Below are 21824 nucleotides of genomic sequence, written 5' to 3'. Positions count from 1 at the left end.
TCGGGGGGAGATCGGACCCCATAAAAAAGGTCCGTCGCCCCCTTCACTCCGTTAACTAAAAAATAAAAAATTTACAGAAAAATCAGAAATTGAAAAAAACAAAAACAAAACGGTGGGGTCTGAAGTTAGACCCAAGTGCCTCCTACAGACACTAAGCATGAACTGGAGAAATCTCAGCCAGCGAGAGGGTGTATACTGCAGGAGAGGAGCTAACTTTTTTTCTGGTTTACTTAGTGTCCTCCTTGTGGCAAGCAGCATAACACCCACTGTCTCTGTGTCCCCCAATGAGGCGTAGGAGAAAATAAGAAGTCCGGATGACTTTTTAACCAAATTTCACATTTTGTGATTTAATTTTATTAAAGGAAAACTGCAGATTTACACGTCATATCCATTGGGAAGAAACAATCCACAGTCCGTGTCCAGAGCAGTTCACAGATCGGTTGTATATAACGAAGATTTTTAATTTTGTAAAGTATTTCTTAAAAGTGAATTTACCAACATCGTAAACTTCAACTGTCTACATATATAGATTAGTAGCTTTTGCCTGTTTCTGGATTTTCACTTGTCAGTGTTCGCCTGGTTAGGAAACAGTCAGCACTCTTGATATCTTATCTAACAGTTTAACTCTGTGTGAGGCCAAGTGCACATCGTCTATGTCCCTACTTAGGTGAGGTCATCTTTGGAGATATGTACAGGGGTTGACCACAGAACTAGTAGCAGGGGATTTTGGAATAGGAGCACACAGGAAGCGGTGTTGTATAAATAGAGGATTATTTTTTGTTTTACTCGATCTGCACCTGAATCATCAGCAGAATACAAGTGAATCAATCTAGAATCACAAATTTATGAAATCATGGGGTTACCCATCTTATTAGGTGATAATTAGGTGCACATAGCCACTGTGTTCCATAGTCATCCTGAGAATTAAGGGTCACTGTATCCCGTCTGCTGTTGCCCCCTCCCTGCAGACATCTACCTGTGCGGAGCACTGTAGCACAGAGGATACAGGAGACGTACAGTGCTGGGAAGACCTAGAAAGGGTTACAGCACTATATTCCCTCCATTCTCAGGATAGCTGGGGGTCCCAGTGGTCACTCCCAACCCCCAATCATAAATTGGGCCACTCCCAATTATAAAGGGATGGTATGTCCTAGTGATACGTACTCACGTTATGAGACAGGAACACCCTTTTAAGGAAATACACATACAACAAACCGTAATGTCCCCTTCCCAGTGCCTAGACCCTTCCTGCTTGTGGTACAAGTATCTCACTCCTCTGCTATTCATCCTTTCTTCAAAGTGTCTGTGCGATTAATAGGCTATTAGCACTTGAGTTTCTAAAAAAACAACAAAATCTAAGTATATTACTTATTCCCCTGACACCCTGTATAAGCTATAGATATAATGTGCTGCCATAGAGGACTCCTTTCCAGGTTTGCACGCGATGCTCTGTTGCACAGTACAAGCTCAGGCTTTATGGTTCACTGCTTCCATATTAACTGTTCGTGTAAGCGCCCAGAAAAAGGATTAAGTGAATGCAACAGAGAAACGCTGCAAAGCAAGTCCTCGCCATGGAGCATAGGAGACAGAGGCAAAGCAGAGGCACAACGAGATCAGAATATCACCTACGTGTAAAATAAGAAAGGTTTACAGTAGAGATACAATTAGAAGGAAAAAGTAGGTAACTACACACCCCGAAAACTAAACGATCACTTCACATCCGTAATAGGATGCCTCCCCGGATGTAGTTCTAACCTATAATATAAAGTCCACATCAGAGAGATCCCTATTCCTGAAGCCCCCAGAGCATGAAATCTGACAAGCAAGCAGTTTGATTCCATGGTTATGCTAAAAATCCACATTGCAACAGATGCCCCTTTAAGTTAAGTGGTGGCGTGGAGAGAGAAGAGTGGGCTGGGACGCGGGCCTATATGGCAGACTTGGCCAGGTCCACTTTAGTTGGTAAAGGTCCAGCATCTTCATTTTCTTGGGGATGACCATGGACCACTACGAGTGACGCAGGAGGGTATTTGTGAAGCTTCTGCTCGTTCAGGTATTCCAGATCTCCATAGATGCTCAGCTTCTAAAAGACAAACGAGTTCATGAAAAGCCGTCACCAACACAAAGATAATCTCACATTCATATACACTGTTATTGCACTACGATAGTAAGTGCCGCTCCTGTCCCGTCCGACACTGCAGCTCAGCTCCACTGAAGGGAACAAATTGCAATACCAAACACAGCCTATGCAAAAAGTGGCGCTGTTCCTCCAAAAAACAAAAAAACATTTCTTCTAATCCATTTTAAAGGGAACATGCCTGGAGACCGCAGATAGCATGAATCAGAATGACACTCATGAGAGCGACCCGTCATTCAAATAAGAGTGGTGCAGGGAAAAGCCGGAATAGTGTCGTCTCTTCCTATACTCCCCCCCAGAGTGTTACTGCCGGTGGTTTGGGAAGCATGAATCAAGTAGAGGTCCTCCTGAAGTATTTGAGTATTACTTGTTTTATGCCTTTTTTTTTCTTTAAAAATAAAAAGTAATTGGCAGATAAAGATTTTTTTTCTTGGTGTTCCCCAGTGGTTAAAAGGTTGTTATCCACAAATCCAATGCAAATGGATGACCCCCTACAGTGTGGTAGACCCTCGGGGTCAGAGGCTCTTGTAAACATTGGTTGGTAAATCTGTACGTCAGTTTTTATGATCTGATCATTTCATTATCACAATCCTACAAACTGTAGTCAAATAATAGCTTTGTGAGGGCTGCTCGTGTACCGATAGGTACCAGGATTTACTGATAGTAGGCAAGGAGATAATATTGTTTCCCAACCACTAGGAATAGATTAGGGGCTCACTGCATCTATAGAACACAACACAAATGCTGCCCCCTAGTGGTTGCGAAATGTTATAATTTAAAGGGGTTGCACACTACTATATGGATGAACTACCCCAAAGAAAAATGATCAATATCAGATAGGCGAGGGTCCTGGGTACTGCACGTCAACTCCCAGGAATTTCAACCTATGGAACAGAAAAACTGATGTATAAAGATCTACAAACCACGCAGCATTAAAAATATGCAGACTAGTAAGAAGAATTTATTTTTTCTTCCAGACTCGAGGCAATGATGTTGCTATTGGCTATAAAAACAGGTTAATCCAGGCCAGCGTCATTTTGTACAGCCATGTAACCTCATTAGTGGAGCAGGCTCACCTCAGAAGGGATGTACTGGTCCGACGCAGTGGCCACTGTTGCACAGCAAATCCAGAGGAGAACCAGGACAGACAGCAACAATGTCGCCGTCAGAAGCCAATTGGAATTCCTGAATAAGGAAACAGCAATTATACCAAAATGATGAATGTTGGACCGGCGTTACTGGACTTGTGCCTTATTGTTTAGTACAGCAGCAGTTTAGACTTTCTGAAATGATAGCACAGATATCGCTGTATCGGAATTCTATCTATTTCGATTGTGTTGTATTTTCCAGAATAAATTGCACAATGTTCATTCCACGAGTCAGTAAAGTCCTGAATGCCCATAAACTCCCACTGATAAGACGTTTGAATTGCATCTTATTAATATACTAAAACCGGTAACAAATATATATTCTTGCTTGTGGCTGTAAAACTAGCTGCAGCAGGAGCCTCCCCCCTGACGTTACCTTACAATGGTCATCTGTTGAAATCCTGAACATAACGTTTTTCTTACCCTTTGCATCTACACAGCTCCCCACAATTCTCAATCTTTGCATCTACACAGCTCCCCAGAATTCTCAATCGACAGGGTTGCAGCAGTGACATGGTGCAGCCAATCACTTGCCGCACCATCTACCTTAGCATAAAAGGGGTTTTCTGGGACCATTTTATTTTTTTCCTATTAGGCTAACAATTGACGGGCAACTACCTCAGCGTCTACAGGACAGCCTTATCTCTTCCATGCTGCTCTATCAACCTGCTGTGACTGCTGATTTTTTGCTCATTGACCGCTGGCTCTCTGCAGTTAAGACAGCGGGGGGGGGGGGTCAGCTGTCAAGCGCTATGACATTGGCATCGGTGCCCCATCAACAGAGTAGAGCGGAAGAGAAGCAGCAGCGCTATAGATAGGATGTCCCCAGAAGCTACAGAATCGCCTGCAGGAGTGGTCCTAGGCCACTCAGAGTCAGCAGAGATCAGTGCCGGGCACAAGTAACTACTTGTCTGTAAAGTTCTTAGGTCCATATGAAAAAAAAAAACTAGTCTAAGTCAACCCCTATGAGGCTAGTGCCTGGCTGCAGTGGTTATGTGCTGTTAATCCCTGCGTGTATCATGTGTGAGTCAAAGAAGTAGAGTTAATGCTCTAAACCCACACAAATCTGGTCTGGAATCCCAGCAATGCACTATTGTCTTCTGCTTCCAGAGCATGCCCTGCATTTCTCGAATAGAAGTTATAAAAAAAAAAAAAAAAAAGCTTCACTATGCATGTGCCAGAACTAGAAAACAATAGTTTCGGACCAGCTTGGTATGACGCAGATATGCTGATTTTAACCTGCTGCATTACAAGGCATTGCATAGGGTGAAATCTGCACATTTATAAACCCGCAGAATGCTCTGTTTTTCGTGCGTTTTTTTTCCCATTGCATATGGACAGGGATTTGAAAACCCCATTTATCTATTTGTCTGTAAGTGAAGGAGACCATGTCATTATCACTGCACGCATTTATTTCATTAACTTACATTGAGAAACACTTCATTATCCCTTCGCCTCCATCTAACTCCAGAACGTCCGCTCTACTGCTCCATAGGCCCTCGCCCACCGAATTTCTACCTCCAAAATTTGCTGCAGATTACAAAGAAAGTTGACTCTCGCGGTCTCAAACATTAAAACGATTCTCATGACTGAATGATCTTTGTAGTGGACTTACAAGACATGGCGTCCAGCATGTTGCCCCTCGCTGACGGGTCTTCTGCCTGCAGTGGTGGCATCTGCTGAATTTCTGGTGGAGACTAAAACAAGAGAAGAAGTAAAACAAGTAATCAAGTGACCAAAAAAGGTTCTATCAATGTTAATGTGTAACGTGGGAGATAGCAGATTGAGAGGTTTCAGTAGATTCTGCACATTGGACGTCCCTGGGTCTCCACTTACTAGATTTTTTTAACAAAAAGGAGGAATAAAAAGTAAAGGACGCCCAAGTCTGACTATACAATTATCTAATATCCTTCTAGTAAACTGAGAACAGGTGCAGGACTTATAAAAACATGGAAATCTTTTTTTCTTCTCTGCTAACATCTCCTAAAGAGTGGAGGAGGATTTGTTTTTATGTTTTTTTTGTTGTTACTCGCAGGTCACTTATGAACACCGAGGGGCAAATTCCCTTGAAAACCTGCTGCAGATCTGTTGTACTCCAGCAGCAAATTTGTGGTGGAAATCCAAGGTTCCAGTCGGTTTACAAAAAAAAATGCACCTTTAGGGTATCATTGAGGTGCTCGAACATTATCAGGTCGGGGATGTCTGGATTGGATACCTGCAGATTGTACATCCGTCCTTACAGGTATAAGAAAACCCAAAGTCGTCCTGATATAGAATTGAGTGACAACCCCTTTAAGTTACAATGAATTATGTAAGAAGAGATGAAGCTTGTTGCCAAGTTATGTTGTACATACCTGCACCACGAGGATGCGTCCATTGTCGGCCTGTATGAAGAAAGTCCAGGAGGAGCTCACGAAGTTCTGTGTAGAGTCCATCATATCACTCCAGAAAGCCCTTACCATGGTCAGAGGAAATAGGACATGTATTCGCGGCATCATGTCAGAGAGCTGCAACCATATCCCAAAACATAATAAAAATAATTATTACTTATTCTTGCATGTGTCTCACGGAAACCACAATTACATTAAAAGGAGGGAAAGAACTTTAAGAATCCACAGTTTTTTCCGGGAAGAAAGACATTTTCCCTGCAGCGTTTGATGCTAATATGGAATTATGATGGAAGCCAAACAAATGAATGAACCTGGAGGGCTGAAGTCAATAGAGCGGAAGGCAAGCAAGGCGCCCCTTTATGATATATTTATATGCCCTAACAGGCACAAGAGCTGGACTTTATCATTTACATCGGCCATGGTAATTCTGTACTCACTTCTTCTTGACGCTTCTCTGCAAAAGGCATCTGACTGTGACAGCCGAGGATACAAGCGTACTGCTCATTGGACTGTGGATAAGCTTCTGTGCAAGCTGCAGAGGAATAGAAAAAAAACAGGAATAAATCTGTAATAAGAACTCCTTGCCGACAGTCACATGGGAGAATATAAGGAAACGGAATAAAGAGAAGAGTATTCTCCCCATTTACTGAATGTCAAACATCTGACAAAAGATTGGGTTTTCTAAAACAGTAAAGAAACAAAAATTACTTATAAATATGTTGCCAATACCAGACAGTAATAATCCCTACAAGTGAGGAGTGAACGTGCTCGAATACGATGTTATCAGAGCATGCTCGAGTGCTAACCGAGTGTCTTCGGCGTGCTCAAATAATGTGTACGAGTCCCTGCGGATGTTAGACAGGAGCAACACATGAAGGGATTACCTAACAGCCGTGAAACGTGAAGCCGCAGGGACTCAAACACACTTTTCGAGCATGCCAAAGATACTCGGCTAGCATCCGAGCATGCTCAGATAACACCTTATCCCAGCACGTTCGCTCATCACTTATCTCTATATAACGACATATGTCCAAAGCTGGTAAATGAGTCGCTAAACCTATAACCCTTGTTCTGTGCTTTTCCCACCACTCTGTGTAAAAGAACATATGAAAGGTAACGGTGAGCAAGAGGCAATTTTTTTCAGTCCTGTCCATTTTGGAAATATCTGTCAGGGACTGTGGACTCTTCATCTTTGTAGGAACTTAAAATTTTGTTCCAGTTAGAACAAGTTATCATCAAGTGCAGGATAACTGTTCATTTAATGGGGAAGCTATGACTTCTGGGACCCCACTTATCGCTGGATCAGGGGGTCAGGAGCCATAAGTGCATATCCCCTCTCAAACGCCTATGGGTCCAAAGAAGATCAGAGAGTATGGTGCTAAGATACCCTAGTCTTTGAATAAAGTAAAGTTTGCACGGCTCCACTTGAACGGGGGGCCTAAGTTAACCAAAGCCCTTTTGGCCAATCAGAAACACCGAGGGAGCTTGTGTCGACGTCTCCTGGCTCCAGCCATGTAAATGGATGAGGCGCGGGCAAGTAGTTTCATGCACCTGATTACTACTTGTTCGGCTATGTTCATACGAGTCCAATAAGGGAAATACATGTGAACGTACCGTTAGTGTATCATCAAGATGCCGTAACATTATGAAGGTCGCCTAATGACACAAACCGCCCCAAAACCATAAACTTATGCCCTTATAACCGAATGCACCCCGTATTTCACCTGATTCACATTCTGTCTTGGTTTTGTTCAAGTCGACTCCTTCATTAGCAAATTGACAGATGGAAAAAAGGCGACAGCCACGATGACAGGCAAACAGCTCCTCCTCCTACAGAGAGAAAACAAGAAGAAACGTCTGTCCATGGACTGGAATATATCTATCTACCATACGGGAACCTACGGCAGGATTCAGACAGCAGATATATGATCATGCATTTTGCATGCAACTGTCAGATGCAACGGCCGTAATACAGGGTCAAAGGGTTTCTCCGGCAACTTTAATTTCCAGAGGTGTGGAAATGGTGGCGTCGACAGGTGCCTGCCAAGTCCCATGTGCATCCGGCAGGTATTGTCCTATTATAATAAAAAGACACGTAACAGAATAAACAGTGCGTGAACTTGCTTGGTTGCTGTATCAGAGAGTCAGCAGTAATATTCTGCCCGTCAGCTCCTGCGGATAGTGCGGGCTCAGCTCCGATAGCATCTCCATGATGTACATCTGCCATTTTGGAGCCGTGTATGATGTATGTCCCCAAAGTGTAATAAGATTACATGGTTTTTAACTCAACATTTGAGCGCTCTGGACGGAGGCTGAGCAGATAAATTATTCCAGCCTTCAAGGCAAACACTGGAAGAACCCGATTCCTTGTTTTATGCTGTGAAAAAGTCACACATACCTGCACAGACTGCAAATACCCTGAAAACAGCGCAAAGCGCAGGTGCAACCAGTTAGAAATAGGGTGCCCATACATTTCAGAAAGCTTTGTTCCTGTAACAGCTGTCCTCCCCCCCCCCCCAAATACAGCACCCCCCACAATTACCATATGTGTATATTATGAAAGAAAGAGATAAGCCGGCGCCTGAGAATTCCACCAACAGTTTATCTCCCATGTGATCAGTCGGGCATGTTGAAATCCAACAGGCCTGATCTCTCCCCACCATTCTCCTGAAAGAGAACCAAGACACCCACCACCCCATACATATTAGACAGCGCCCATTGTGGTCCCATAATGGAGTTGTAGTAAGGTTAAAGACCACTGCTGTAATGTCGCTGACATCATAAACCTCCCCGGGACTGACACCTGCAGCAATCTGCATGATAATACATGAACAGCCTCCACTTTTCACTGGGGTCATATTTTGTGGACGCTGTGGATTTTTTCTGCATTATCTTCTAGGGTAAATCCTGTATAAGCTCGTGACCAGACAGTATCTGTCTGCACAAGGAGTGTGCGGGATACTGCTCGATGAAGGGTCAAAGTTTGGAGAAACAATAACATCCACTTATGAAATGTGATAGGTCTGGCTACAAAATAAGAACTGCATTTATGGTGGGCTTAAAAGGGGTATTCTACTACAATTACCTATGTGATTGCACACCAATATCAGATCAGTGGGAGAATGACACCCGGCACCCCCACAGATCAGTGGTTCTCACCTCTGCCGGTGGCCCAATGTAGAGTTGTTGAGCAGAGGAGCACAGAGTCATGGAGTGTTTAGTGGTTGCTGTTGGAGCTGATATGTGGGGGTGTCGGACCCCTAAAAATATTATGTGGATGACCTAGCCTATGATTAGAGTATCAATAAATCGGTACTGGAAAGCCTCTAATGATCTGTGGATGCTGGGAATTTATCTAATTCTCCGTGATATCACAATCCAAATAACCGATGAAGCACAAGATAAGTCTTGGAGACACACGTGGAGTTCCCATTTTATGAAGAATGACTGCTGTACACCTAATTACAACTGACCGGCTGATATAAAACTCATTGTGCATTACATAGAGGGAAAAAAGACAATATATTACTTGCTCAAAAGGGCATTGGCTGGACCCAAAGACCACCCAAAAAGATGAAATGCCCAGGGGCGGTCAGCAAGTTCTAAAACACCATTGCAAAATAAACAGCTGCAGGAGTGAGTGGGGAAGCCGGATGTCAGAGATGGCCGAACTCCCCATTGAGAAGGCAGAGATGGTTTACTACCATCTCTGTCTTCCTGACTCCATAGTTCTGACCGTGCGCTGTGTATGCGGTGAAGAAGGCGCTGAAGGCACTCCCTGCTCTGTACCCAGTGATCAAGTGATGCAAAGAAAGAGCGGGATGCGCAAGTTGTCATAGTGAAGAGGACGGTCAGTGCCTGCAAAGTATGTGCACGCACCGCCCCAGGGAATGACGGCGCTTGCACTACACCTAAGGCTATGTGCACACGTTGCGGATTCTGCTGTGGATGCGCAGCGTTTCTTGCCCTGCGGGTCCGCAGCAGATTTAGCTGCGTTGTACGATACCATTGTTTTCAATGGTAAAATGAAAATCGCTGTGCACATGCTGCGGATTTTTCCGCGCGGATTTGCTGCGGGTTCAAATCCGCAGCAAGTCAATTCTTTGTGCGGAATCCGCAGCGGTTTCACACCTTCTCCATTGTAGAGGTGTGAAACCGCAGGGCTAATCCGCAAGTAGCTAATCAGCAGATTTTTCTAAATCCGCAGCACCTTTTACTATGTGTGCCCATGGCCTAAGCGGGGAGAGAGTTCACTTACAGAACAGTTGTAAACAGGAATACACGGTTTAGGGTTCCTGATCTCGAACCTGTCCATGCTACTTGTGACTACTCTTCCATGCACTTTCTTGCCATTCTGCATGCTGGGGTTTGAAGTTTCCCCAGCAGTTACAAAATTGGAGTTCACATACTGGAACTATTAGTTCCCAGGAGTTGGATAGTCACAAGTTGAATGCTGAGATTCTATCCCATAATGTAGTGTTGATTATCCAGCACACGTCTTTCTGGCTCCTGCTTACTGGAATCGTTCCGATAATATTATTTTCTTCCTTGCCGACGGAAATTGCAGAAGAGGATTTCAATTTCGATGACAAGAAACAACATGGGTGAAATGGTTCCAGTAAGCAAAAACTGGAAAGACCTGTGGCTGTGGAGTCCGAGTCATGGAGTCGGTGTCCATTTTGGTGGTGTCGGAGACAGTATAAAATGGAGCAACTCCGTCTCCTAAAATATATGATAAATTGGGTCCAGTAGTACAGTGCAGGATGTGCTGTAAATGTTTCATAAGAGTTTGAGAAAGTTCTGAAATGTCTGTCCTGTTCCTGATCTAAGGATCTCTGCTTTTAGTTGAGATGAATCTGTGCTGCACTTTATGTACTCAGTAGTGATCGGGGCTGTGGAGTCTGAGGCTGAACTCACAAATAGCGACTCACCAGCGATCCTGACAACGATATCAATGTGTCAGGATCGCTGGTGAATCGCTATGTGATCGCTGGTGAGCTGTCAAACAGACAGCTTCACCATTGATCAGCACAGCGACGCCCAGCATCGCTGTGCACGTTAGTAACCAGCGCGCTGATGCAGGAAGCTGGTAACTAACGTACACATCGGGTATCCAAGGGACGCACATCCCTTGGATACCCGATGTGTACATTAGTTACCAGCTGATCGCTGGTCTCCCGCCTGTCACACGCAGCGATGCATAGTGGCCAGCGGGAGACCAGCGACCAAAAAAAAGTCCTGGCCTTTCCTGCAGCAATCAGCGATACCTGCAGGGGGGCCGGTCGCTGATCGCTGTCACACACAGCAATCTCGCTAGCGAGATCGCTATGTGTGACAGGGCCTTGAATCGTGGAGTCGGAAGTCAGGGAAATTGAGGAGTCGGTGGTTTGGCTTACCAACTCCATAGCCTTGATGCCGGCACATGCGCAGTTAGCTTTTAGGCTCTGCTCACAACAAAGCAAAGTACACCTGTGTGAGCCGACGATGTCACGAAATTTCGTCGGGCTATGTGGATGACCCAGGAGGCGTCATCCACATCAATCACAGCGGGAGGATGCCGTTCAGCAGAGAAGAGGAGGCACAGGCGACGCTGCAATAACGCTCATCGGACCGGACTTTTTGAATTTGCATACTTCGCTGGAGCACTTCGAAAGTTTTGGGAGGACTATACAGGGGGAGGCAGGACATAATATACAACTTTCTGGAATGCAGCAGAGGCGATGAGGAAAGTGGGGATATTGGTTCATACATGGAAAAACTAGTGACAGGTTCCCTTAAACACAAAAACAATCTAAATTGAGCAATTCTACCAGCATAATATATTCACAGCCTTGTAAAATGCAATGTATACACGATAAAACACAATATATAATCTATGCACTATGTACAATATATACACATGGCCATATAGCCGGCAGCGCGGGGGGGACAGGAGTCAGCCGGCAGCCGGCAGCGTGGGGGACAGGAGCCAGCCGGCAGCCGGCAGCGCGGGGGACAGGAGCCAGCCGGCAGCCGGCAGCGCGGGGGACAGGAGCCAGCCCTCAGCCGGCAGCGCGGGGGACAGGAGCCAGCCCTCAGCCGGCAGCGCGGGGGACAGGAGCCAGCCCTCAGCCGGCAGCGCGGGGGACAGGAGCCAGCCCTCAGCCGGCAGCGCGGGGGACAGGAGCCAGCCCTCAGCCGGCAGCGCGGGGGACAGGAGCCAGCCCTCAGCCGGCAGCGCGGGGGACGGGAGCCAGCCGGCAGCGCGGGGGGACGGGAGCCAGCCGGCAGCGCGGGGGACAGGAGCCAGCCGGCAGCGCGGGGGACAGGAGCCAGCCCTCAGCCGGCAGCGCGGGGGACAGGAGCCAGCCCTCAGCCGGCAGCGCGGGGGACAGGAGCCAGCCCTCAGCCGGCAGCGCGGGGGACAGGAGCCAGCCCTCAGCCGGCAGCGCGGGGGACGGGAGCCAGCCGGCAGCGCGGGGGGACGGGAGCCAGCCGGCAGCGCGGGGGACAGGAGCCAGCCGGCAGCGCGGGGGACAGGAGCCAGCCGGCAGCGCGGGGGACAGGAGCCAGCCGGCAGCGCGGGGGACAGGAGCCAGCCCTCAGCCGGCAGCGCGGGGGGACGGGAGCCAGCCGGCAGCGCGGGGGACAGGAGCCAGCCCTCAGCCGGCAGCGCGGGGGACAGGAGCCAGCCCTCAGCCGGCAGCGCGGGGGACAGGAGCCAGCCCTCAGCCGGCAGCGCGGGGGACAGGAGCCAGCCCTCAGCCGGCAGCGCGGGGGACAGGAGCCAGCCCTCAGCCGGCAGCGCGGGGGACAGGAGCCAGCCCTCAGCCGGCAGCGCGGGGGACGGGAGCCAGCCGGCAGCGCGGGGGACAGGAGCCAGTCCTCAGCCGGCAGCGCGGGGGGACGGGAGCCAGCCAGCAGCGCGGGGGACGGGAGCCAGCCGGCAGCGCGGGGGGACGGGAGCCAGTCCTCAGCCGGCAGCGCGGGGGGACGGGAGCCAGCCGGCAGCGCGGGGGGACGGGAGCCAGCCGGCAGCGCGGGGGGACGGGAGCCAGTCCTCAGCCGGCAGCGCGGGGGGACGGGAGCCAGCCGGCAGCGCGGGGGGACGGGAGCCAGCCGGCAGCGCGGGGGGACGGGAGCCAGCCGGCAGCGCGGGGGACGGGAGCCAGCCCTCAGCGCGGGGGGACGGGAGCCAGCCGGCAGCGCGGGGGACGGGAGCCAGCCCTCAGCGCGGGGGACGGGAGCCAGCCCTCAGCGCGGGGGACGGGAGCCAGCCCTCAGCGCGGGGGACGGGAGCCAGCCCTCAGCGCGGGGGACGGGAGCCAGCCCTCAGCGCGGGGGACGGGAGCCAGCCCTCAGCGCGGGGGACGGGAGCCAGCCCTCAGCGCGGGGGACGGGAGCCAGCCCTCAGCGCGGGGGACGGGAGCCAGCCCTCAGCGCGGGGGACGGGAGCCAGCCCTCAGCGCGGGGGACGGGAGCCAGCCCTCAGCGCGGGGGACGGGAGCCAGCCGGCAGCGCGGGGGACGGGAGCCAGCCGGCAGCGTGGGGGACGGGAGCCAGCCGGCAGCGCGGGGGACGGGAGCCAGTCCTCAGCCGGCAGCGCGGGGGGACGGGAGCCAGTCCTCAGCCGGCAGCGCGGGGGGACGGGAGCCAGTCCTCAGCCGGCAGCGCGGGGGGACGGGAGCCAGTCCTCAGCCGGCAGCGCGGGGGACGGGAGCCAGCCCTCAGCGCGGGGGACGGGAGCCAGCCCTCAGCGCGGGGGACGGGAGCCAGCCCTCAGCGCGGGGGACGGGAGCCAGCCCTCAGCGCGGGGGACGGGAGCCAGCCCTCAGCGCGGGGGACGGGAGCCAGCCCTCAGCGCGGGGGACGGGAGCCAGCCCTCAGCGCGGGGGACGGGAGCCAGCCCTCAGCGCGGGGGACGGGAGCCAGCCCTCAGCGCGGGGGACGGGAGCCAGCCCTCAGCGCGGGGGACGGGAGCCAGCCCTCAGCGCGGGGGACGGGAGCCAGCCCTCAGCGCGGGGGACGGGAGCCAGCCCTCAGCGCGGGGGACGGGAGCCAGCCCTCAGCGCGGGGGACGGGAGCCAGCCCTCAGCGCGGGGGACGGGAGCCAGCCCTCAGCGCGGGGGACGGGAGCCAGCCCTCAGCGCGGGGGACGGGAGCCAGCCCTCAGCGCGGGGGACGGGAGCCAGCCCTCAGCGCGGGGGACGGGAGCCAGCCCTCAGCGCGGGGGACGGGAGCCAGCCCTCAGCGCGGGGGACGGGAGCCAGCCCTCAGCGCGGGGGACGGGAGCCAGCCCTCAGCGCGGGGGACGGGAGCCAGCCCTCAGCGCGGGGGACGGGAGCCAGCCCTCAGCGCGGGGGACGGGAGCCAGCCCTCAGCGCGGGGGACGGGAGCCAGCCCTCAGCGCGGGGGACGGGAGCCAGCCGGCAGCGCGGGGGACGGGAGCCAGCCGGCAGCGCGGGGGACGGGAGCCAGCCGGCAGCGCGGGGGACGGGAGCCAGCCGGCAGCGCGGGGGACGGGAGCCAGCCGGCAGCGCGGGGGACGGGAGCCAGCCGGCAGCGCGGGGGACGGGAGCCAGTCCTCAGCCGGCAGCGCGGGGGGACGGGAGCCAGTCCTCAGCCGGCAGCGCGGGGGGACGGGAGCCAGTCCTCAGCCGGCAGCGCGGGGGGACGGGAGCCAGTCCTCAGCCGGCAGCGCGGGGGGACGGGAGCCAGTCCTCAGCCGGCAGCGCGGGGGGACGGGAGCCAGTCCTCAGCCGGCAGCGCGGGGGACGGGAGCCAGTCCTCAGCGCGGGGGACGGGAGCCAGCCCTCAGCGCGGGGGACGGGAGCCAGCCGGCAGCGCGGGGGACGGGAGCCAGCCCTCAGCGCGGGGGACGGGAGCCAGCCCTCAGCGCGGGGGGACGGGAGCCAGCCGGCAGCGCGGGGGGACGGGAGCCAGTCCTCAGCCGGCAGGGACGGGAGCCAGTCCTCAGCCGGCAGGGACGGGAGCCAGTCCTCAGCCGGCAGGGACGGGAGCCAGTCCTCAGCCGGCAGGGACGGGAGCCAGTCCTCAGCCGGCAGGGACGGGAGCCAGTCCTCAGCCGGCAGGGACGGGAGCCAGTCCTCAGCCGGCAGGGACGGGAGCCAGTCCTCAGCCGGCAGGGACGGGAGCCAGTCCTCAGCCGGCAGGGACGGGAGCCAGTCCTCAGCCGGCAGGGACGGGAGCCAGTCCTCAGCCGGCAGGGACGGGAGCCAGTCCTCAGCCGGCAGGGACGGGAGCCAGTCCTCAGCCGGCAGGGACGGGAGCCAGTCCTCAGCCGGCAGGGACGGGAGCCAGTCCTCAGCCGGCAGGGACGGGAGCCAGTCCTCAGCCGGCAGGGACGGGAGCCAGTCCTCAGCCGGCAGGGACGTGAGCCAGTCCTCAGCCGGCAGGGACGGGAGCCAGTCCTCAGCCGGCAGCGCGGGGGACAGGAGCCAGTCCTCAGCCGGCAGCGCGGGGGACAGGAGCCAGTCCTCAGCCGGCAGCGCGGGGGACAGGAGCCAGTCCTCAGCCGGCAGCGCGGGGGACAGGAGCCAGTCCTCAGCCGGCAGCGCGGGGGACAGGAGCCAGTCCTCAGCCGGCAGCGCGGGGGACAGGAGCCAGTCCTCAGCCGGCAGCGCGGGGGACAGGAGCCAGTCCTCAGCCGGCAGCGCGGGGGACAGGAGCCAGTCCTCAGCCGGCAGCGCGGGGGACAGGAGCCAGTCCTCAGCCGGCAGCGCGGGGGACAGGAGCCAGTCCTCAGCCGGCAGCGCGGGGGACAGGAGCCAGTCCTCAGCCGGCAGCGCGGGGGACAGGAGCCAGTCCTCAGCCGGCAGCGCGGGGGACAGGAGCCAGTCCTCAGCCGGCAGCGCGGGGGACAGGAGCCAGTCCTCAGCCGGCAGCGCGGGGGACAGGAGCCAGTCCTCAGCCGGCAGCGCGGGGGACAGGAGCCAGTCCTCAGCCGGCAGCGCGGGGGACAGGAGCCAGTCCTCAGCCGGCAGCGCGGGGACGGGAGTCAGTCCTCAGGCGGCAGTGTGGGGACGGGAGTCAGTCCTCAGGCGGCAGTGTGGGGACAGGAGTCAGGGCTGGACCTGCTGCGGCCCCCGCTGCTTGTACAGGTCGGGGCTGGGGGTGAGGAGGGCGCTGCTCTTACCTCAGGGTATGTATGGAGGGGGTAGGTACCCTCACAGACTTGATGGCAGGACGAGCTGTCCCCCAAAGCGGTGTCCAGGGAGCCCCGAGCCCCTAAGGTGCAACATAGCAACAGCGCAGCCCCGCAGAACACCTTCGTGGCGGCCATCTTTCTCCTCCCAGTAGTCAACATCCGGAGTAGGTGGTTCCTTAGCCACGCCCACTGACTTGTTTACCAACGTCATCACTGCGCGACGAGGTTTTTGTACGGAATGGGAAGGTAGTGTACGGAAAAGTAGTGGCCGGGCGCAGCATGGACAGGTTCGTGATCAGGAACCCGAAACCGCGGGTAGCGGGAGACGCAGGGAAGCACAAGGCGTCCAAGGGGCAGGCGACTCTGCACTCACTGAAGGTAACAGTCTGATGTGTAACCGAGACTCCACAACAATGGTGGAGGCTGCATCCTGAGACTTGTAGTTCCCCAGTAGTTGGATAGTTGCAGGTTGCATGCTGAGACTTGTAGTTCTCCAGTAGTTGGATAGTTACAGGTTGCATCCTGAGACTTGTAGTTTCCCACTAGTTGGATAGGTACAGGTTGCATGCTGAGACTTGTAGTTCCCCAGTAGTTGGATAGTTGCAGGTTGCATCCTGAGACTTGTAGTTCTCCAGTAGTTGGATAGGTACAGGTTGCATGCTGAGACTTGTAGTTCCCCAGTAGTTGGATAGTTACAGGTTGCATCCTGAGACTTGTAGTTTCCCACTAGTTGGATAGGTACAGGTTGCATGCTGAGACTTGTAGTTCCCCAGTAGTTGGATAGTTACAGGTTGCATGCTGAGACTTGTAGTTCCCAGCAGCCTCTTAGCCAGAAGTTGCACTATGGAAGTTTCACAACAGATGGATTTAGCCGGACACGTGTCCCTCTGATATGTCAGTCTGTGTCTCTTTCTTTTCCTCTCGTGTAGAGGGTGGTGGTGCTGGAAGATATAAAGAGATGGAAATGTATCCTGGATCTGCCCAACCAAAGCACAGGGAATCTGATAGACACTTTGTCACAACTAAAGAAGAAAACTCCCTCGGAGGAGGTGATACGTTCCACTAAAATAGGTAAAAGGTCCCGTTTTCTGACTGAAGTTCAGATCTGTGACATATTTGTCATTATATATAGCTTACCATTTTATATCTACAGTTCCAATGCAGACCTATGTGTCTCCAAGGTTACAGACTACAAACCCCAGTAGTCACACTTCCATCTGTTAGCTGATGTCATGTCTCGCCTGCTAAGGTGGATCTTTGAAGCCTTTGGTCTGGATGAGCATTTGTGGTACAGCACAGACAGATGATGCTGGCGCAGCAGGAGGACCTGGATGAACAGGAGCAATTTTCAAACATTTGATCCGATGAAGCAGAACTGAGTAGCACAACCCTAAGGTAGAGTTGACTTGGCGATGTAGCAGAGCTGGGTCTGTGTTAGAGTTCAATGCAGATTGGCTCAGCAATACAGCAGAGCTGAGCTAGTCACAAGTCATCATGCAGAACTGATCCGAGAAGTAGCCTGTGAAACAGAGCTGGATTTGTCACTAGGTTCTAGGTAGTGACATGGGTGCCAACTACCTGAATATTCAGGTGGCGTCCTGCCTCATGACCCAGCCTATAAGGGCAGGGAGCCTGATGTCACCGCAGAGCGTCTGGGTAGAAGGAGTTGGCCATAGCAGAAGGAAACTGGAGAGCCTGACTCAGGATCCAGGAGCGGTAAGGAGGAGCAGACTACGGGGGGGGGGGGTTAGTAGTCTGTTACCATGGAGACAGACTGATCAGCTAGAAGATTAAAACCACCTTCCCAATTTTATTTCGTTGAACTCAATATTACCATATTTATTGCAGCCAAGCTGAACACCAAGCTGCAATACCAGACACAGCCTGAGGGCAGGTGCGGCGCAGTTTTTGGTTCACACCGGCCATGTCTTTCTTGTTTTGCTTGTAGTCAGGCCTAGTCATCTAGTCTCCTCTTACAGGGGAGGCAGTGGAGCACCTGCAGATACATGGTGACAAGGAAGTATCCAATCTTGCTAAAGAAGTTCACGTCCAATGGGAAACGTTCATACAGGAGAAGCGATGTAAGCCGACCATAGAGGTGAGGAGCGACGCTGCGACCGAGAAGCTGCGCAGCAATGGCCGGAGGATGATCAGTGAAGCCTTGGGCAAGGAGGTAGGAGCCTTCTTGTACACTGTGGTTCTGTTTTTTGCAGCCGCTAGATTGAGGGACTGTCAGGCCTTGTTTAGTTGATCTGCAGCAATGACATCACGTGCGTCCCTGTGACTGCTGCAGCCAATCGCTGGTGTTAGCGGTCTCATGCTGTACATGAAAGCATCACTGCTGTGATTGGCTGCAGAGGTGGCAAGAATGCTCGTGACGTCCTTGCTGCAGGACAAATAAATTCTGTAGGAACTATTGGAGAGGTGGACGATTTTACAGGTGAGACTGGAATATATATATATATATTTTATTTTTGTGGCCCAATTTCCTGCAAAATTAATTTAAAAACTGCTTATAATAGCTTAAAAATATTTAATATATATATTTTTTTAAATTATTCTTACACCTGGACAATTTTGTAGAAAAAAAATGAAATTTTTTCTTATACAGTGTTCTTGTGTGTATGTATGTGTGTGTACATATTATATATATATATATATATATATATATACACACACACACACACACACACACACAGATAATATATATTTAGTATAAAAAATATTTATATATTTTTTTCTTTTATGCTATACAACTGCTGTAAGGTTATGCTTCCACAGGATATATTTGTTGCTCTCCACAATTTATGGATGACAAATCCTGAGCATTTTACAGTAAGAGCATTGCGGATTTAAAGAAGTGGTTTGGTTGTTTTTTTATTTATTTTTTTCCCTCCCTTTAGTTACAGTGATGTATATGTGTAATGATTGCAGTAAGATTCTCATTAGTTGCCGTTTTCAGCGGCGCTCTAGTTTGCTCCGGCATTAGTGACCGTCTTTGTCATTCGCCGGATCTCAGTGTCTGTGGGACTCATTCAAGGCTCTCTAGATCTCCATTGAGAAAATTTAAAAAGTGACTTCCGGTCCACACAGCAGCCACTGTCTGATCCGTCAAGTTACAAATGCAGTTACACTGGAGCCTCGCTGAAAACGGCAGAAGATGGCGACTGATAATGGAACGTTCACAAGGCAACGTTTTATGTTCTGCTCGCCCATCAGGCCGGTGACTCTTTGGCCGAGTGCATAGAAAGAGAAGTTTTCTACCAAAGCTCCAGACTCATCAATGTGCACTACAGAAGGACGGTCCGTGCTTTGGTCTTCGCTCTGAAGAATAAACCTGAGATTCGGACACAAGTGAAAGACGGACATTTACCGGTCAACCAATTGGTGCAGAGACATAAGAAGTAACGTACTGCAGCCATACATGGAGGAGCAGGCAAACCTTCTGCACCTTGATAAATCCTGTATATGAAGGATCATATGAAGATTGCAGCGCACGTTCTTGCTGGGGAACATGTTTTGACATGAGAAGTTGTGAAACTGCTGATTTTATTATTTTTTTTTTTTTACAAAAGGTTTTACTATAAACTGTTTGGTAATCGAGAGAGTAAAGTCGATCCTCTACTGACACCATTATCCTGGATCCCACCCAAACACACCCTTGTACAAATTATAAGGGAAGAGGTGTTGCCTATGTAATTAATAGTTATAGTATATTTTAGTATCTGGTTTTTAATATTCTGAATGTCATTTTTTTTTTAAACACTTTTTTGATAAATCTGCCCCAGTGAGTTTAATTTAGAGAAGTCCTCTTTACAACATTCGAAGCAATAGTTCATTATGTCGCTCAGTGAGAAACGGAACATTTACCATAGGTTTTTTTTTTTTTTAAGATTGTGATATGGAAAATGTTTTAAAATGTGTATTTTGATTTTGTAAACTGTAAAATTCTCTGATTTCACAAAGGCCTTCATATAAACCCGCTGCTGACCGTCCAGGAATTCCGGGACGGTCAGTGAAAAAAAAAAAGACTTTTTTTTTCCCCCACTGTCCATTAAACAAAAAAAAAATTGCATTTGTGATTTTTTTTTTTTTTTTTCCTAGAGAAACTAATACAGAATAGGTACTAGGTAGTTATCATCATTGTCTAATTCATATTAAATCTAGAGTTATGGGCTGTAGGCATAGATCACTGAATGTTAGCGATTTATTATGGCTTTTCACTGTGTCCATAAAAAATGTTGGCCATCTATGATTTTCGGATAAGCCGTCCAGAAATTTTTGAAAATCAAGTTGGCATTCCTGTTTGTAAATCAGCTGCAGTCAAGGAATAAATAAATTTTTTGACTTTCTAATATACTTTATTGTTTCAATTCTTTGCTTTTTTTCTTTTGAAGACTCTTCTTGTAGTCAGTTAATGGGAAAATTATCGCTTAGCATTAAACGTTAAAAGCTTTGCTCCACTCAAGCTTTTTACAGAATAATCCAGTTTAGGTCATTTTTTTTTTTGTGAAGATAAAAGGGTTGTCCGTGATTTACTCTTAAGCTGGCCATATACAACCTATTCAGTCGACAGCCATCTCGGCCATCTTTCCCATACAGAGGAGTGCTCATTCGGCCGAGCGCTACTGTGTTCTTTGTGAGAAAACCACTGGCAGTCCACAATCGGATATGCCCGATCGACATCTCCCTCGACCATCAGTCGGGCGGCACACCCATACACATCAGCCATACTCGAAGATATTGGCGGGTTTGGCCAACAAGAGTATAATGTGTATGGCCGGCTTTAGGATAAATCGCCAATATCAGATCCATGGGTAATCCACCAATCGGTTATCATCAGATCTGGCGATGTCTGTTATAGACCGTGTACTGAGCAGAACGGCCCAGCTCTGAACACTGAGCTGACCAGCGGTGTAGCAGAGATGATTCTGCGATATAATAGATTTCACTCTGTTACAGAGTACTAGGCAGAGCTAACTAGTTGTAAAGCAGGGTTTGCCACAGAGTCCACAGTAGAGCTGGGTTTGCCAGTGTCCAATGCAAAGCCGGCCAGCAGTATAGTAGAATTGCTATTTCCCAGATGAATTGCCATCTACGTGCTATATGGACAGCATGAATCCAGCAGAACCGGGGACTATTCTTACAGAGCTCTTTTACAACCTTCATATTCTATAATAAGGGCACAGTCAGACGGCTGTATAAATCGGACCGAGAAGTCGTAACAGTACACAGACTAGCTGGCGGATCTCCTGAGCGTAAAAGCTGAATAGAAACACATGGAGTTGTCACCTTCGGATATGGGGAGCCGCCAGTCAGTCCTTACACTGTGTTCCGATTTATACAACTGTCTGCCTGCCCCTATGGAATATGGACAGGACTTGTCTTCATGAGACAACCCCTTTAAGGCATATGCCATGACATTTCATCATCAAAATGCATCGTTAAATTATACTTAACCTACATAAACCTTTTGCAGCATTTTTTTTTATTAATTTGCTTCCAAAATGCAAATTTATGCAACTTTCTAAGTATTCTTTTTTTTTTTTAATCTTTCTACCATTTTGCTGCAGAGTGTCTGTAAGTCATTTATCTGAGTGCGACATAAATACGTTAGAACATTCACCCCTGGTTCTGACTGCTCCCCTACTTGCATCTCGGTTTCACACTTCCGTTTTTCGCTTTCTGTGCTTGGACTGTGATGCACGAACCAGCGATTGGCCTCCTGACCCAAACCTGACAGCCTCATTTATGCCTATGAGGGTGCTGAGTTTGGATTTGGAGACCGGCAGCCAGTCTTTAAATTAAAAATTACAGTCCGAGTAAGAAAAGCAAAATACAGGTGTGAAACCGGCCTTAGCAGGGAGGGGTGGGGGTTATACACAGACCTGCAGCAGAGACAAGGGAAAGTATCTAAAGTCTTATGGAGGGCAAAGAAAACAGGCTATATGCAAAGAGGAAAGCAAAGGTGAGGAAGTAAGTACAGTTGTGGAGCTGTAGTC

General features: G+C 50.8%; 2 protein-coding genes across 2 annotated transcripts; one reads left to right on the top strand and one right to left on the bottom strand.

Moving 5' to 3' along the window:
• Positions 1-315: 315 nt before the first annotated feature.
• TMEM59 (transmembrane protein 59) lies at positions 316-15991 on the bottom strand. The gene is made up of 8 exons (XM_073563668.1): positions 15811-15991; positions 7400-7505; positions 6113-6207; positions 5640-5792; positions 4901-4982; positions 4713-4815; positions 3214-3322; positions 316-2083 (listed from the first exon to the last, which is right to left on the bottom strand). Exons 1-8 carry the CDS (start codon positions 15979-15981, stop codon positions 1928-1930), a joined length of 975 nt encoding a protein of 324 aa, XP_073419769.1. The 5' UTR covers positions 15982-15991; the 3' UTR covers positions 316-1927.
• TCEANC2 (transcription elongation factor A N-terminal and central domain containing 2) lies at positions 15966-20177 on the top strand. Its single transcript, XM_073563669.1, has 4 exons — positions 15966-16200; positions 16752-16893; positions 17802-17995; positions 19042-20177. The coding sequence occupies exons 1-4, from the start codon at positions 16102-16104 to the stop codon at positions 19228-19230; spliced, it is 624 nt and encodes a 207-aa protein (XP_073419770.1). The 5' UTR covers positions 15966-16101; the 3' UTR covers positions 19231-20177.
• Positions 20178-21824: the final 1647 nt, after the last annotated feature.

This window comes from Dendrobates tinctorius, unplaced genomic scaffold (assembly GCF_039654945.1).
Source record: "Dendrobates tinctorius isolate UK_male_01 unplaced genomic scaffold, ASM3965494v1 ptg000396l, whole genome shotgun sequence".
NCBI lineage: Eukaryota > Metazoa > Chordata > Amphibia > Anura > Dendrobatidae > Dendrobates > Dendrobates tinctorius.
The sequence above is the reverse complement of the archived record's forward strand: the minus strand, read 5'-3'. Positions and strand labels throughout refer to the sequence as shown.